This window comes from Salmo trutta, chromosome 4 (assembly GCF_901001165.1).
Source record: "Salmo trutta chromosome 4, fSalTru1.1, whole genome shotgun sequence".
Classification (NCBI taxonomy): Eukaryota; Metazoa; Chordata; class Actinopteri; order Salmoniformes; family Salmonidae; genus Salmo; species Salmo trutta.
Genome location: NC_042960.1, coordinates 18,929,659 through 18,946,511, shown reverse-complemented (window position 1 = coordinate 18,946,511; position 16,853 = coordinate 18,929,659). Strand labels below are relative to the sequence as shown.

The 16,853-nt window shown below is 40.0% G+C and overlaps 1 protein-coding gene and 1 long non-coding RNA gene across 3 annotated transcripts; both read left to right on the top strand.

The window, feature by feature from the left end:
- Nucleotides 1–10,854: 10,854 nt before the first annotated feature.
- Nucleotides 10,855–12,449, top strand: LOC115191991 (uncharacterized). 2 transcript variants are annotated; one of them, XM_029750088.1, is made up of 2 exons: nt 10,855–11,220; nt 11,465–12,449. In XM_029750088.1, the coding sequence occupies exon 2, from the start codon at nt 11,538–11,540 to the stop codon at nt 12,192–12,194; it is 657 nt and encodes a 218-aa protein (XP_029605948.1). In that variant the 5' UTR covers nt 10,855–11,220; nt 11,465–11,537; the 3' UTR covers nt 12,195–12,449. The 2 variants fall into 2 exon arrangements, with proteins under 2 accessions (XP_029605948.1, XP_029605947.1); XM_029750087.1 differs by having other exon boundaries at nt 10,857–11,220; nt 11,532–12,449.
- A 1,817-nt stretch (nt 12,450–14,266) lies between these two features.
- Nucleotides 14,267–16,171, top strand: LOC115192000 (uncharacterized). Its single transcript, XR_003877851.1, has 3 exons — nt 14,267–14,672; nt 14,795–15,927; nt 16,036–16,171. It is a non-coding gene; the product is annotated as an uncharacterized LOC115192000 (long non-coding RNA).
- Nucleotides 16,172–16,853: the final 682 nt, after the last annotated feature.

Sequence of the window (16,853 nt, the reverse complement as noted above, 5' to 3'; positions counted from 1 at the left end):
TAGCCAAATACATTTAAACTCAGTTTTTCACAATTCCTGACATTTAATCCTTGTACAAATTCCCTGTCTTAGGTCAGTTAGGATCACCACTTTATTTTAAGAATGTGAAATGTCAGAATAATAGTAGAGAGAATGATTTATTTCAGCTTTTATTTCTTTCATCACATTCCCAGTGGGTCAGAAGTTTACATACACTCAATTAGTATTTGGTAGCATTGCCTTTAAATTGTTTAACTTAGGTCAAACGTATCGGGTAGCCTTCCACAAGCTTCCCACAATAAGTTGGATGAATTTTGTCCCCTTCCTCGTGACAGAGCTGGTGTAACTGAGTCAGGTTTGTAGGCCTCCTTGGTCGCACACACTTTTTCAGTTCTGCCCACAAATTCTCTATGGGATTGAGGTCAGGGCTTTGTTGTCCTTAAGCCATTTTGCCACAACTTTGGAAGTATGCTTGGGGTCATTGTCCATTTGGAATACCCATTTGCGACCAAGCTTTAACTTCCTGACTGTCTTGAGATGTTACTTCAATATATCCACATAATTTTCATGCCTCATGATGCCATCTATTTTGTGAAGTGCACCAGTCCCTCCTGCAGCAAATCACCCCCACAACATGATGCTGCCACCCCCGTGCTTCACGGTTGGGATGGTGTTCTTCGGCTGGTTGGTTCTTCGGATGGTCATTATGGCCAAACAGTTCTATTTTTGTTTCATCAGATCAGAGAACATTTCTCCAAAAAGTACAATCTTTGTCCCCATGTGCAGTTGCAAACCGTAGTTGGCTTTTTTATGGCGGTTTTGTAGTCTAAACTTTGTAGTCTCCCTTGCTGAGCGGCCTTTCAGGTTATGTTGATATAGGACTTGTTTTACTGTTTATATAGATACTTTTGTATCTGTTTCCTCCAGCATCTTCACAAGGTCCTTTGCTGTTGTTCTGGTACGTTCATCTCTAGGAGACAGGTCACATTAAGGGAGAAGTAACAGTTTATTGCGATGCGTCACTTAATTTCCTGCCTAGCAACAGAGATGTAGTGTTTGGAGAGGAGGAGATTCCACCCCATATTGGGGTACATATACCACCACAATTGGAAATGTGTTTAGGTCGGTTAAGCTGTTCGATCCATTGGGATGATTAAACTTGGTTTAAGCTTTCATAGTGTCCGTTGAGTTCTTACTCAAATATTTAGAACCTAACAAGTCCATGCAACTTATTATATGACGTGTTAAGCACATTATTTTGTCCTGAACTTGTTTAGGCTTGCCATGACAAAGGGGTTGATTACATATTGACTTAAGACAGTTCACTTTTTCATTTGAAATTAATTTGTCTAAAAACAATTCCACTTCAACATTATGGGGTGTACATCTGTCGCAAAAAATCCAATTTTTATCCATTTTAAAATTCAGGCTGTAACAACAAAATGTGGAAAAAGTCAAGGGGTGTGAATACTTTCTGATGGCATTGTACATCCAGTGCATTCGGGAAGTATTCAGCCCCCTTCACTTTTTCCACATTTATTACATTTCAGCCTCATTATAAAATGTATTAAATTGTTTTTCCCCCTTATCAATCTACACCTAATACCCCATAATGACAAAGCGTCATACCCAAGAAGACACAAGCCTGTAATCGCTGGCAAAAGCGCTTCAACAAAGTACTGAGTAAAGGGCCTGAATACTTATGTAAATGTGATATTTCATTTTTTTTTTATACATTTGCAAAAATGTCTACAAAACTGTTTTTGCTTTGTCTTTATGGGGTATTATGTGTAGATTGATGAGGCGAAAAAAACAATTTCATCAATTTTAGAATAAGGCTGTAATGTAACAAAATGTGGAAAAAGTCAAGGGGTCTGAATGCTTCCCGAATGCACAAGGGTTTCATTCAAGCTTGGGTTCTGAAGGCACTGTATGTCATGTATTGTATTTGTTTTCCCACCACACAACACAAAACCACAGAACAAAGATGAGAGGCATGGAGGAAGATACTATCCTGTTGTCCCACCAGCAGCCTTGGTGGTGTTCCCAGGAATCTTTGCAGTGTTATTCACCATAGGGAGACTCCAACAAAGGTAAGATACATTTACTGTAACACAGTTCACTTATCCTGTATGTGTCCCTCAAAAAGAGCTGTTTCTATCTAACTCATTCTGTGTGCATTCATTCTCTCACTTCATATTATCCAGAGATTCTTTGAATGTTGATGGATGGTGGATGACAATCCTTTGAAAAGCAGAGAACGAAGTTAGAGAGAGAAAGTAGGTTGGTTGAAATTGAGAACCAATGGACTTGTAACACAATGTTGCTTGGAAGAGTCTTTGGAATCTCCCTGATTTGAGGCTGGCTGCAGGTGGCTGAACAAAGAAAACATCTGCCTCAGGAATACGTTTGGGAGGAGCAGCCAGATTGTGGGAGGGTTGGGGGCCTGTGTGGGGTAACCAGAGATCTGTGTGGGTGTGTTGCTTGGGCTTACTCAGCCAGGTTAAACCTAGTAGATTGTACTTGGTATGAGTGGGTGGGATAAAGAAGCTGTGTAGGGTGCTGAAATTTGTCTTGTCAAAGAACTCAACTGCTTTAACGTTTAAATTAATAATTTACCCAGTGCTGAATGTATCATCAACATCATATTTGCATATAACTGTACTGGTCTCTGACTCTCATTACCTTCATAAGTTAACCTGGTGTGTGTTGAAATACAATAAAAGTAGCATGACTTGAAATACGGTATAATTAACTTTTGTAAAGAAAGGTAAATCCCAAAATGTGTAATAGTATGTAAAGGTTTTTGCTTTCATAATTTTCAAAGTGTTATTCAGAAGGTTGTTGTGGTTGATCTCATGTGTTTACATTGAATAGGATATCAAGGTGTTTTGACACTTGAACAGGTTATTCTGGTGTATCTCTAGATCAGGGTTTTCCAAGCTTGGTCCTGGGCCCCCCCCTTTGGGGCAGGTTTGTTTTTCCCCCTAGTACTACACAGCTGATTCAAATATCAAAGCTTGATGATGAGTTGGTGATTTGAATCAGCTGTGTAGTGCTATGGAAAAAAACAAAACTTGCACCCAGGGGGAGGGGGCCCAGGACCGAGTTTGGGAAACCCAGATTGATAAAGCCAACATCTTCTGGTTATCTATTGCAGCTTATCTATTGCATCATATTTTCAATCAGCCTATGAAATATGATGCATTAGATAGAAAGTAAAACTACCTGAACGCCTGGGTATCAGGCCTGGGTAATATGTAGATACAATGAAAGTTACTGAGTGTTAATGTCCGTTAGAGAGAATGGTAAATGGTAGTTCATGTGTCAAGACAAACAAATGCAGTTCAAAAGAAAATGCTATGAGAAGTGCAGCTGCTACATCTTTTCAATACTGTATTTGAAAGTTATTACATGTTGCCTCTATCAGATCAGAGTGGCATGTCTCTTTCTATGACCATGGTGTGGTCCTGATAGAAATGTGCTGTATAGAACTTAGTGTACAGCCACCTCTTCTGTACATCACTCTGCAAAGTTCTTTGAATAAAGTCCTGATGTTCTGATCTATCTAAAGAAGAGTAGAAATGGACACTTATAAGGCAGGTATTTATGTTTTAGAGGTGTGAGATCACTCCCCAAATTCAAAACATGCAGGTCAAATAAAGTGGCTTATCATCCAGGCAGTGTCATTACCCAGACACACACACACACACACACACACACACACTCGGACATACTTAAATAGCTTGGCTTATCTGATGCCAAGTACAGAGACACTAATGCCAAAAAGTCTGCAAGTACAGAGACAGGTACCCATAGTAACAAATGAGTCCTGAGTGTTTACAGAGCCTGTCCAGGGGGGGGAGCGTTTGTATGCTTCTGCCAGTTAGTCACACCTCACCTTAGGCCCATATTTACTTTCCTTTATGTGTTTTCATAGATTCATCCGAAAGAGTGCAAGTTGACATTAATTATGCATCGATAACTCCTAAAAAACGAACAGATAACCAGGTTAGCAAAAATGTTACAGGGAGATTGACAATAGAGCAGCTTTAGCAGCCCTCATGGCTATAACTGTTGGCTTTAGCTCTATGCCAGTGCGTTAATGTGGTCTTGAGTTTCACAGACCACCTGAGTTTGATACCAGGCCTGATGTCAATGCAACCAGTTTTGCCCATATGATATGGTTGTGTTGCACAATGAGAAGCCACACAGCACATATAGTATATAATAATGCCTTTGATCACCTGTGTCTTTTACAGTTTTTGCAAAGTCTGTGGACTTTTAAAGCTTGGCTTCGTGGTTCCTTCCAATAGCGTTAGGAATGGTTCTAGATGTGTTGTGTTGACTTTTGAGTTACCTACCGCAGAACAATGAGAATAGACAGGAGAGCATCAGCCGTGGTCCTGTTTTCTTCCTCTGGCACAAAGTTTCTAATAAAGAAACATAAAAACCTTTTTATTTTTGTTTCTTTCCTACCCCTTTTTATCTCCCATCTCTCTGCCCCTTCTTTCTCTATCCCTCTCCGTCCTTCCCTCCCCTACCTCCCTCCCACTCCGTGCCGAGGAGGAGCGAACAGGTATACCAGAATTGGAGTCGCTTAGAGAAAACCCTAACCTGACATCAGTTTATGATTCACCCCAGTTACATTGCATGGCTGCCAGCGGGGATGTTGACACAGCATGAAGGAGCAAAACGGGAAGTCACCGAGAGGCCAACATGATAACTCACATCATGTAGAGGACTATATATCATAAAGAGGACATTGAAACAACATTTAAGTAAAAAAATATTCACCCAGAAAATCTTTTAGAGGCTCAGTTGTTATGTGAGAAAACTCCCCTGGAACTGTTGCGCTGATATTATAATATCTATTAGGCTTTCTTTTTATTAAAAAATAAATAAAATGTAAGGGGTGGATCAGCTTAATATTGCGGAAAGATTGTTGCTTCCATCAATGTAATTGTCTGCATCATTTCCAATCCCCCATATCTTTTTTGGTAAATATATATATCCATATAAATACAGGTATGCACACATATACACATATATACAAACACATGCCTATATAGATATACATACTTTTTAAAGAATATACCTTTATTATTCCCCGCAAACCCTACCATCCTTATGGGAGAGTGGGAGAAAAATGCCCTGGTACTGTTGCGCTGATGTTATAATTTCAGGCTTTCTTTGTAGGTCATTCTAATTCTGTCAAATAGAGGCCTCGATGACATCCACTGATGAGGACCAATTCAATAACTATTTATTGAGTTAGTAGCAGGGTCAGGATAATATGTCTTTTTAAATGCCTTTTGTCCCAAATCCCAATGTTTAAGTTAAAACAAATGGAACTATCTTCTAATTCACTAGTGTGTTTGCTATGCTACTACTGTGCCAACGCTGCTTTTCAGTACTGTCTGTTCTGTTATCTACACGTAGGTGCCTCCCCTGTATCTTTTATAGCTGGTCATTGTTTAGCTTGCCAGTGGATAGCAGCTGTGTACATAATATAAAAAGAGCAGGCGTTTGAGATAAAGCCACCTTGTCACGTCCTGACCATAGAGAGCTTGTATTTTTCTATGGTAGAGTAGGTCAGGGCGTGACTGGGAGGGTTTTGTCTAGCTTATTTATTTCTATGTTTGGTTCTAGTTTCTTTTTTCTAGGTTGGGTTTTCGTATGATTCCCAATTAGAGGCAGCTGGTCATCGTTGTCTCTAATTGGGGATCATATTTAAGTTGTTGTTTTTCCCACTAGTGTTTGTGGGAGATTATTTTGAGTTTATGCATGTAGCACCTCTTCGTCATGGTTTGTTGCTTTTGTTTATAGTTTATTGTCTGTCTTGCATAGTTTCACATAGAAATAAAGATGTGGAACGATACGCACGCTGCGTCTTGGTCTCTTTCATACGACAGCCGTGACACACCTACTCCTTAGAAGCAATGGCTGTTAGGCTCCTTTAGGAACAAAAGGTCCATAGATAAATGTTTTCCTTTCACCATGTATGTTGTATTGAAAAAATCTTGAGTGACATTTTCCCGATCGCTTTTTGCAAAATTTATCTCTGGGCTAAATTGTTGCTTTTAATTAGCTTGATTCGATTATTATGATGGACAATTAATTGGTTGTCCTTATCTATGTAGCACATCTTCCCTTAAGAATACAATCACTCCCTCCTGCAGACACTGTACACTCTCCTTCTGTCAGAGCATGTTGTGCTCAACCTACATTAGTGCAGCCTTTGTATATATCTGTGCTAGCACAGGTTAGTGTGACCCGAAAATACAAAATCTGTCGATACCATAGTGAGTTGTTGCACTGTAGGCTATTTCATATTTTGCTACTCTAGTAGGTACTAAGACTGAATATGAAGATTTAATTCACTTTACACTATTTTAAAATAATCTCTTGACTTTTTCAAACTGATAAAGATAAACATGTTGTACTGAGTCATAGACTTACCCATACATTTCAGTTATACATTTTTTATATTTCCTGATGTTTAACAGTCATCAATACATCAATACCCATGCTTGAAATACACTATATAAAAATGTACACACCTTATCGCAACCCCAAATATGGGTAGATTACTCCACTCTCCGTTTATGTTTTTGTTGTCATTTAAATCTTTGTAAACAATGTATTGCTTCAGAATACCTGTGTAAACTGTCATTCATTGAAACCATTGCTGCCTCTGAGTTTGAGAGTGGAAACATTTCTTCAGAAACACAACTCCAGATTGTGGTTTTAATGTAACCTACTTCTAGGGTCAAATAGGAGGGACCACAGTAATTGGTTGGTGGATTTATTTAGCGAGTTTAAGTGTGTGACCTTTTTTCTGTCACTTTGCATGCCAGACAGCTGTACATTTCACATTTAAAAACAATTATGACTGTAAACAGTGAATTAGTAACTTTTTATATGAAAATCCTACACATTTCCAGCTTTGTTTAGAGAAAACATTGGTATTTTCTTCCAATCCATTTCCCCCATCTAGTGGTTGAATGTTTTTATATTTCAGTGTACTGTATACTGTACATAATGCAATGTTTCACTCTGAGACTGTATACTGTATACTATACATAATGCACAGTGTTTCACTCTGAGACTGTATACTGTACATAATGCAGTGTTTTGCTCTGAGACAGTATACTGTCAATTGTGTAAGTGTATCTTAAATCATGTGCAACCAAAATGTTCTCTAACCTTTCTGTGCTTTAGACTGTGGTCACACATTTTTGTGCCAATGTGCCATTATTATCACATTATTGTGAGTAAAAATTAAAACATTTGTGAAATATGCCATGTCGATGCTATTTTTATTGCTTGAATCACATTTGGTAGCAAAATGAGAGCCTCATCAGTCTGTGTATTTGTTATTTATGTTCATTTTAATATTGTCATATTACTGTATTGTTGAGTTTGTATTATAGATATGTTGTGGTAGAGTGTAATAATATGTTATGTAGTGTTTTATTTTGTATGTAATTGTGTAATCGTGATTGGGCCCCAGGAAGAATAGCTAATAGGGACCTGAATTAAATACAAATACAAATGTCTCAAAATCAGTATCTATCTTACCTCTATATTGTTTTACGTCCTCCTGATTCGAGAAGAAAGATGTTGAAGTACATTTTGATAAGAGTACACTCCAACCTAAAGGTATTTAAATACATCCGAGTGAGGATGAAAGTCCCAGATCCCGACACCTCAGAATATTCTCCACATGGGCCAACTAGTCATTTAAATAAATATGATAAATGGTCCCCCGTGTTATGCAACAAGGTCATCTCCATTCAGCTGGGGATCAACCAAAATACCATGCTGAGTGCTCCGAAATCAAATTGACATATAAACGGTGCTTAACATTGGGATAGGCATGCAGCGGGACACCTGGCCAACATCCAGCCGCTGTGTCAGATTTCAAATAGGTTTTACGGCAAAAGCAAACCATGCAATTATCTGAGGACAGCGCCCCGCATACCAACACATGAAAAACATATTTCAACCAGACAGGTGCAACACGAAAGTCAGAAATAGTGATATAAAACATGCCTTACCTTTGATGATCTTCTTCTGTTGGCACTCCAAAAGGTCCCAGTTACATCACAAATTGTCCTTTTGTTCGATAATGTCCTTCTTTATATCCATAAAAACTCAGTTTAGCTGGCACGCTTCAGTCAATAATCCACTCAGTTTCCCTCGTTCAAAATGCATACAAAATGAATCCCAAACGTTACTAATAAACTTTTCCAAACAAGTCAAACAACGTTTATAATCAAACCTTAGGTATCCTATTACGCAAAATAAACGATTACATTTAAGATGGAGAATAGTATGTTCATTACCGGAGATAAATAAGAAAGAAACACTTCAGCCAAAATGGGAGCTGTGCTCATTCTCTTTCTATGGGACCCTGTCCTGATGGTTGGAGGAGACTCAGATGTAGCTGTTATTACTTCTCAATAACAGTACAACTTGGAGTGAGAGCAGACAAGACTGCAGAGAGAGAGGAGCAGACCTGTTGATCATGAACAGCAGAGAGGAACAGGTGTGTATGTGGGTACATGAGAGAGAGCGTGAGTGAGTAAGTGAGTGAGTGAGTGAGTGAGTGAGTGAGAGAGAGAGAGAGAGAGAGAGAGAGAGAGAGAGATACTGATCATACTACTTTGTTGTATGCAGAAACAACTTGTGTGGAAAAAAATGCATTTCTGGATTGGTCTGACTGTCTCAGAGAAGGAAGGGATCTGGAAATGGGTGGATGGAACAACACCAACCACAACACAGTGAGTGAAATGCAGAGAAACATATCAATTACAATGGAGCAGGCAGAGTAACCAATAATCACTTGTTTTTCCTCCTGGGTTGACTGTTGACTGAACTGGTTGGTTCTTAGGTTCTGGAGAGAAGGAGAGCCAAATAATGCCCAGGGGGGTGAGAACTGTGCGGTCTTCAACAGCTTCAGTGATAACCTGGGAATTATATAGTCATGGAATGACCAGCCTTGCTGATTGCTTATCCATTGGGTATGCAACTACACACCTAACGTGTCCTCCTAATAAGCCTACACATCGTGATGGCATCTGCCCGCAGGAGAATATATGAATTCCATTGTAAAAAAATACAAAGCAGTGATGCTACTAGTTGATGCTGACAAGTCCTGGTAGGAAAACAGATGACCCATAACACATGTAAAAAAAAAGCCCCAGTAATTAGCTAGCGATTAACATGAATGGAAGTTGAACATTGAATCTACATCAGATGTTAATTCTTCAAGTCAGCTGTTTTGGCATGTGTTCAGGATAATCTGAATTCCCTTTTGAATTTGCTATAGCGTTTAGATTTCCTCCAACATTAAGATTAATACTTCCTGCATTTCATTAGTAGCACAAATTGTAGAGAAAATGTATGAAAATCTTTGTAAACATTCCAGTTAACTATGACTAACATGCGCCCTCTACTGGCTAGAAAGGCATATAGAAGGTCAAAGCGCAGAACATTACAGTAGTAGGTAGGATTGCTTAAAATTGCTTAAGAGAATTGATTGCGTTGTAATATGAGAATGCAACTAACCTGGAAGCTGATGCGACATGTAGGTTCAGTCATAATCTATCCATCCAACTGTGGCTTCCACTGTGAACAAGACAGCTGCTTCAAACTGATCATTTCTTTGTCAGATGGAATGATTTTACAAATAAACATTTTAGAAGCTAAGAGATCAGCCATCTTTTAATGTATTGTATCGTGCACACTGACAATACAAGTATTGATAATTTGACCTTTGTTCATAGAAATCTGTGTTGTGTTGCCATAATAACATGCACTCATAGTCAAGATGTTTAATATAATGTCACTTAGAATGTCATTTGACTATCAATAACTATAATTAAGTGAACCAGAGCTTTGTGCTTTAGCAAGGTAATTATGGGACCAAGTCAATTCCTCTGGTAACCGTGGGATAATCTACTCATGTGATTGGAAGAGAGTGTGTGCACACTGTACTGTACAGCTGTAGGTGTTGATTCAGGCCAGTGACCTAGCCACTGACCATTCTTCACCATTTTCCCTACGGATCCCAGGCTTGAGCCCCTCTATTTGTGTGGCTATTCTGAATAAAATCTACAAAATGTCCAGTATTTTATTCACCTCAATTGAACGAAATACAATTGTTTCTTTAGGGGAAAGAATGTACAGTATTTGTTAGACTTTCACCATATAAAACACACCCAATACTTTTAAAGTTGTACTAATAAGTTATGGCATGTACACTACATTTTCTTCTGGCCTTTGGGAAACCAACTCACAAGGATTGGGAGAGAGTGAGTGTGGGTGATATTGGCCAATTCATGTGTGGGCGTTGAGGGTCAGTGCACACTGGGTCAAACAGTAGTTTAATCTCAATAGTTTCCTTTCCTTCATCTGAATTCATGTGGGTAAAAATCAGAACTGCTGAAAGCAAATGCATCCACAATATTGCTTACACCTGTCCCATGTTTCAGATCAGTGCATTTGAAGCAGTGGAGAGGAAGCCACTGAGGACTATTGAGATGCACCCAGTGAAGGAGGTTAGCTTCAACACAGTTTGTCTCTGTGGGTAGTCTACATTAACGTCCGACCAAGAACAAGCTCAGATCATTAATTTCTTGTAAGGTGATCTCTGTGAAGCTGTTTGTCTCAGAGCCTGACTTAACGGGATCAACCTAAAGTGTCAGCTAAAAGTCTCTGGAACTGGACAAAGAGAGGAATACAATTGAATTATATACACATTAGTTTGTGTTTTAACTCCACATTAGTGATCAACCTCAGGTTCTAGCAGCTATGACGGACTGCAAATTATGCAGCTTTGGGGTTCGCGTGATCGCGAGTATGTACACAGGGAGAGGCTTGCCACAACTTTTAAGTGCATGCAATTTATCAGTATGTGTGACTAGGTGCAAGGTCCATTGATCTACATTTTAATCTTGCCTTCAAAGTTACATAAAACATTACTGTGCACTTACTGTAATCTACAGTAGTGCTAATGCAGACATGAAAACACACATAGTTCAGAGCAGAGTTCTTATGACAATGTTTGAATTTGATTTCCTCAGGCTGAAGAACCCTTGCATGGCAGTCCCTCCCTCTCACCTCTTACTTAGGCAACAATCAGTCATGTGAATAATCAGTCTGGCACAGTGGCAGACTAGTCATCACATCTTCAGAAAGTAGTGGAGAGGAAGGCCACTCACCATAAATAAGGTACTAACTTTAACGTGTCTGTGTCTGTGACTGTGTGTGAGTGTATGTAAGTGCAGTGCTTGACTTAGACCGAAATCGGTAATGATACTCATTTTGGGTGCTGGTACTGTGGTGCAGGAGCTCAACAATACTTTTGAGCAAATATTCTATAAGAGGATATTGGTTTTTGATATTGGTTTTACTACTCTACCTTGATGCCTGAATATCACTCCCCCATTCTCCCTGTCTCTGTCTCTCTCTCTAGCATTTTTCTCTGTCTCTCTCTCTTTCTCTGTCTCGCCAACCATCCTTCTATATCTCTATCCATACAGCTCAAGATGGTGCGGTCTGTCAGAGAAGAAGGTAGTCAGCTGAGCACCATACAAGACCTGAAGGACTCTGGCTTCGGCCGTCCCCCCCCCCGACACGGCCTCAAGCTCCTCTTTTGGTTCGCCAACGAGTGTGTGGCGTTCAATCACCACGGCAACATGCTGGTACAGTGCCACCCTGAGATGGAAGAGTTCGGCTTCCACTACTTTGGCAACTTCGAGGAGATTCTCCCAGTTCTATCGCGAGACTGCAGGGAAAGCTACTTCGAGGTGGGCAACCTGAACACGGAGACCTATTCCAAAGCCGAGGACCTACCGGACTACGTGAGCCAGGACTACGGGCTTTCCCCGGGCTACCGCCAATGCAACAAGGACCGCATCATCATCAGGCTGAAGCAGGGGGACGTGACGGCCACCTATGTCACCGAGCACAAGGAGGACGGCGGCCGGGGGGAGTTTGACTCCGAACGCACCCACCTTGTAAATCCGGATTTGATCCGAGTCATCCGGGACCCTGAGCTGGAGCTAGCAACATTCCTGTACCAGACGGGCTACATGGGGCTGTCGCTGAGAGACCGCCTCCTCAGAGCTTTTAAGGTCTTTATCTTTTTTGTGGTCTTCCTGGTGATCACTTTTATCATTTTGAGCATCTTAGGGAAGTTGTAGAGAAAGGATTCTGATGTTACCCATTGTGCATTTATATGGTAAGTCCATAGGTAATTTTGCCATAATGTTTTGGTTGGGTAAGTCATATAGCCTAGTAAATACAACAGTTATATTATTTTATAAATAGTAAAATAGTTATGTTACAAATAGTATATTATTAGGTCTATTTGTAATATTGTCACATCCTGGCCAGTATATAAGGTTAATTGTTTTGTAGTTTGGTCAGGGCGTGACAGAGGGTATTTGTTTTATGTGGTTCAGGGTGGTGTGTTTGTTCAAAGGGGGGTTTGATTTAGTATTTCCAGGGTTTTGGTTTATAGTCTATGTTTATGTATTTCTATGTCTAATCTGGTGAGTGTGTTTCTATGTTGGTTAATTGGTGTTGGGACTCTCAGTTGAAGGCAGGTGTTGTCTATCTGCCTTTGATTGAGAGTCCCATATATAAGGGTGTGTTTGTGATTGGTGGGTGATTGTTCTGTGTTCAGCCCTAGGCTTTGCCAGACTGTTTGTGGTTGTTAGCTCGTTCTCATTTCGTTTTGTTATTTTTTGTACGCTCATTGTTGATAGTAAATAAAAGTCAAAATGAGCATACACGTACCTGCTGCGTATTGGTCTACCTTTTCTGATGACGATTTCGCACTATCATCGGAAGACGAAGACGACAGCCGTGACAAATATATGATATATTATCTGTTTAAAAACATGAATTTACATGGATGGAAACTTTCATTCTGTGATTATTTTGAGTAAAAATCAAAGAAGAAAAGAAGAAATATGTTTCTCTTGCTGTTGTTTTATTATAGCAAACAATGTAATCTCTCTTGTTGTTTTCTTTTAGCAAACAATGTTATCTCTCTTGTTTCATTAAAGCAAACAATGTAATCTCTCTTGTTGTTTCATTATAGCAAACAATGCAATCTCTCTTGTTGTTTTCTTATAGCAAACAATGTTATCTCTCTTGTTGTTTCATTATAGCAAACAATGTAATCTCTCTTGTTGTTTCATTATAGCAAACAATGCAATCTCTCTTGTTGTTTTCTTATAGCAAACAATGTTATCTCTCTTGTTGTTTCATTATAGCAAACAATGTAATCTCTCTTGTTGTTTCATTATAGCAAAGATGTAATCAAATCAAATGTATTTATAAAGCCCTTCTTACATCAGCTGATATCTCAAAGTGCTGTACAGAAACCCAGCCTAAAACCCCAAACAGCAAGCAATGCAGGTGTAGAAGCAGTGCGTCATTATAGCAAGAAATGTAATCTCTCTTGTTTTATACAAAGAAGACAAGCTGTATAATTTGTCTTTATTTCACCTCTGTGATATACTTCTGTTCTTTATACAAATAAGGAACAGAAACTGTTCTAATACGCACACAAGTGCACACCGCACACACACACTACATAAACACTTGACCTTTGTCACCTCATTGTCATTTGGAAGTCAGAGCATCACTGAGACAAACAGCATACAAAGAAACCGACAGACTATACACACAGTACCCGCTATCATCATCAACATTGATATATGGAGAAAGAAGAGGACGTCTATGCCAATGTAGAGGAGATCAGTGTGAAAGACTGTGATGATCTGGCTGCAGGTTACGAGACTTTACACCAGAGTCCACAGGCTGGAACAAGTAAGTGTGTTTACAGATTCTTCTTTTGTATTCATTACATTTACTTTGAAGGACAATGCCCAACAAAACCATATGTCTATTAGGAACTGAGAAATGATGCATCACACCAGATATGACTACTTTTCATCTGTAGTCTAATCTTGGAAACATATACAAAAGAGACAACGTAAATACATCAGACATAAAAAAAACAGCGATGAGGACATAGGGACATTTATCAACACAGACGTCAACTCAATGCACTGAGAAAAGGAAACACGTTGCTTTTGGGTATAAATGGAAATATATGTGTACTCAAATGAAAGATGTACTACATATGGAGGGGACATGGAGACATATTGCTAACACTAACACACTGCTAATACTAAAGGCATGTATAATATTATCACCTGTTATAAGTATGTATGAAATTCTGCAAACGCTGAAATGTTTTATGAATCAATAAGAATCATCTTCAATATCATCATACGTTGTCTTTCTATGTAGTAATGACACATTTCACACAAAACTGATTCCTTTTGAATTGGAACCAAATTATTTCCTGGAAATGGTAGTAGAGGACAGAATTGCTGTTACTGTCTGTCTGTGTGTGGTTGAAGACCACAGCATCAGTTCCTCTTGGTATCACAACAGCATTGGTTGATGAGGGAGAAACTGGTCAGGTGGAAAGACTAAGATAGATACAGTAGGACCAAGTCAGGTGTATGTTACATTTGTTTCTCTACACCTGCAGGACTGAAACTTGGGAATCATAACTGTCAGCCTTACAGACTGGCCTCAGTTTCTCTGGGACTGCTGTGTCTTCTCTTGCTGACCAGTCATAAGTCTCTCTGTACACTGTGAGTATTCAACAATCATAGGTGGTAGGGTGTGAGTGTGTATGTTTGTGTGTGTTAGCGTCAGCATCAGTGTCTGTGTAAAGAAACATAAAATTATACATTTGTTCTCTGTTCCATCACAGATGACGATGACTACAATCAACTCTCCAGAATTATTTCTCTTCCAACTGCCAACCATACTTCAGAGAAGGAAGAACTAGTTACGAAAACCTGACTAAGGAGAGAGACCAGCTGGAGACTTCTTTCAACGCCTTGAATAAAGACAGACCAGTTACAGGCCCATTTTAACACAATGACGAGAAACAAAGCCCAGCTACAAACCTGTTACAACACCTTGGCTGAAGAGAAACACCAGCTTCAAAGGAAAATGTCAGAGCTGTAAGCACGACGCTGGAGCTGAGAAGCAGGTACAGGGAGTGAACATTTAATTAACCACGGACAATGGACAGGACAGTGTCTGGACAGGAACACAAAGACATTAATGCTGACACAGGGATCTAACCAAAGAAACAGATAGATATAGGAGGGCAATCAACAAATTAAAGGAGTCCAGGTGAGTCCAAATGATGCGCTGCTGCGCGTGATGGTGACCGGTGAGGAAGCACAGGTGCGTGTAACGATGGTGATAGGTGTGCGTAGTGAAGGCAGTCTGGTGCCTTCAAGCGCCAGAGAGAGAGAGAGCGGGAGCAGGCTGAGGCATGAAAGACCGATGATCCCACTTACTGTAGGTTTCGGAGCCTGACGAACCGGCTGAGGCGTGGGAGCCTGACGGCCAGCTAAAGCATAACGTGGGGTGGGTGAGCCCACCGAGGCAAGACAACCTCTCGAGCCAGCTAAGGCGTGGAAGCTCAATGAGCTAGCTGAGGCACCCCTGGTTCCCTAGGCGTTAGCACCCGGACCCGAAATCACAAACTAAAACAAACTCCCTGATGCTTCCAACAGTCTGTGAGGCCAAACGCTGGGAGACGAGAAGCAGGTACAGGGAGTGAACATTTAATGGCAACAAACATGGAACAGGATAGCGTCTGGACATGAACACATAACGACAATAATGCTGACACTGGGATCTAACAAGGAACAGATAAATATAGGAGGGGAAATCAACAAGGTAATGGAGTCCAGGTGAGTCCAATGATGCGCAGCTGCGCGTAATGGTGGTGACAGGTGTGCGTAATGAAGGCAGTCTGGCGCCCTCGAGCGCCAGAGAGGGAGCAGGCGTGACAAGAGCTGGAAAGAAAGATCTCAGAAGAACTGGGTGAGTATGTATATTGTGCAAATAACTGTGAATTTGAGTTAATGTGAAAAAAGTATTATGATATATAGAAGTTATGACTGTATTGACCGATATGCTTTCCTTCTGCAGGATGCTGTCCTGTCAGTTGGAGGAGATTCAAGTCTAGCTGTTATTACCTCTAAAGAGAAAACTTGGAGTCAGAGCAGAGCAGAATGTATAAAGAGAAGAGCGGACCTTGTGATCATAAACAGTAGAGACAAACAGGTGAAAGAAAAGGTGAAAGAGAGGGAGAGATACAGATACAGACAGGCAGAGATAATAAACATACTAAATATGTTTTCCCCAGGTGTTTCTGAATAAATTGGCTAACAATCTGAAGTTCTGGATTGGTCTGACTGAGGCAATGAAGGAAGGCACCTGGAAATGGGTGGATGGAACAACTCTCACTAAAACATAGTGAGTAAAATACAAATGGATCTTGTAGACACTTGGTTCTTGTACTAAATGCTGAAGACTTAATATAATGTCTCTAAACTTGTTGGTGCGTAGGTTCTGGAGACAAGGACAGACAGATATTCATCTGGGTAGTGAGGATTGTGTGGTATTTAAAACTTCACTAGGGTCAGGGGCAGCATTCGGAATTTTGGATGAAAAGCGTGCCCATAGTAAAATGCCTGCTACTCAGGCCCAGAAGCTAGGATTTGCATATAATTGGTAGATTTCGATAGAAAACACTCTAAAGTTTCCAAAACTGTTAAAATAATGTCTGTGAGTATAACAGAACCGACATGGCAGGCGAAAACCTGAGGAAAATCCATCCAGGAAGTACTATTATTTTGAAAGGCTGTTTTTCCATTGAAAGCCTATCCACCATACAAAGACTTAGGACCCAGTTTACGATCTCTATGGCTTCTTCTACATGTGGCCAGTCTTTAGGCATTGTTTCA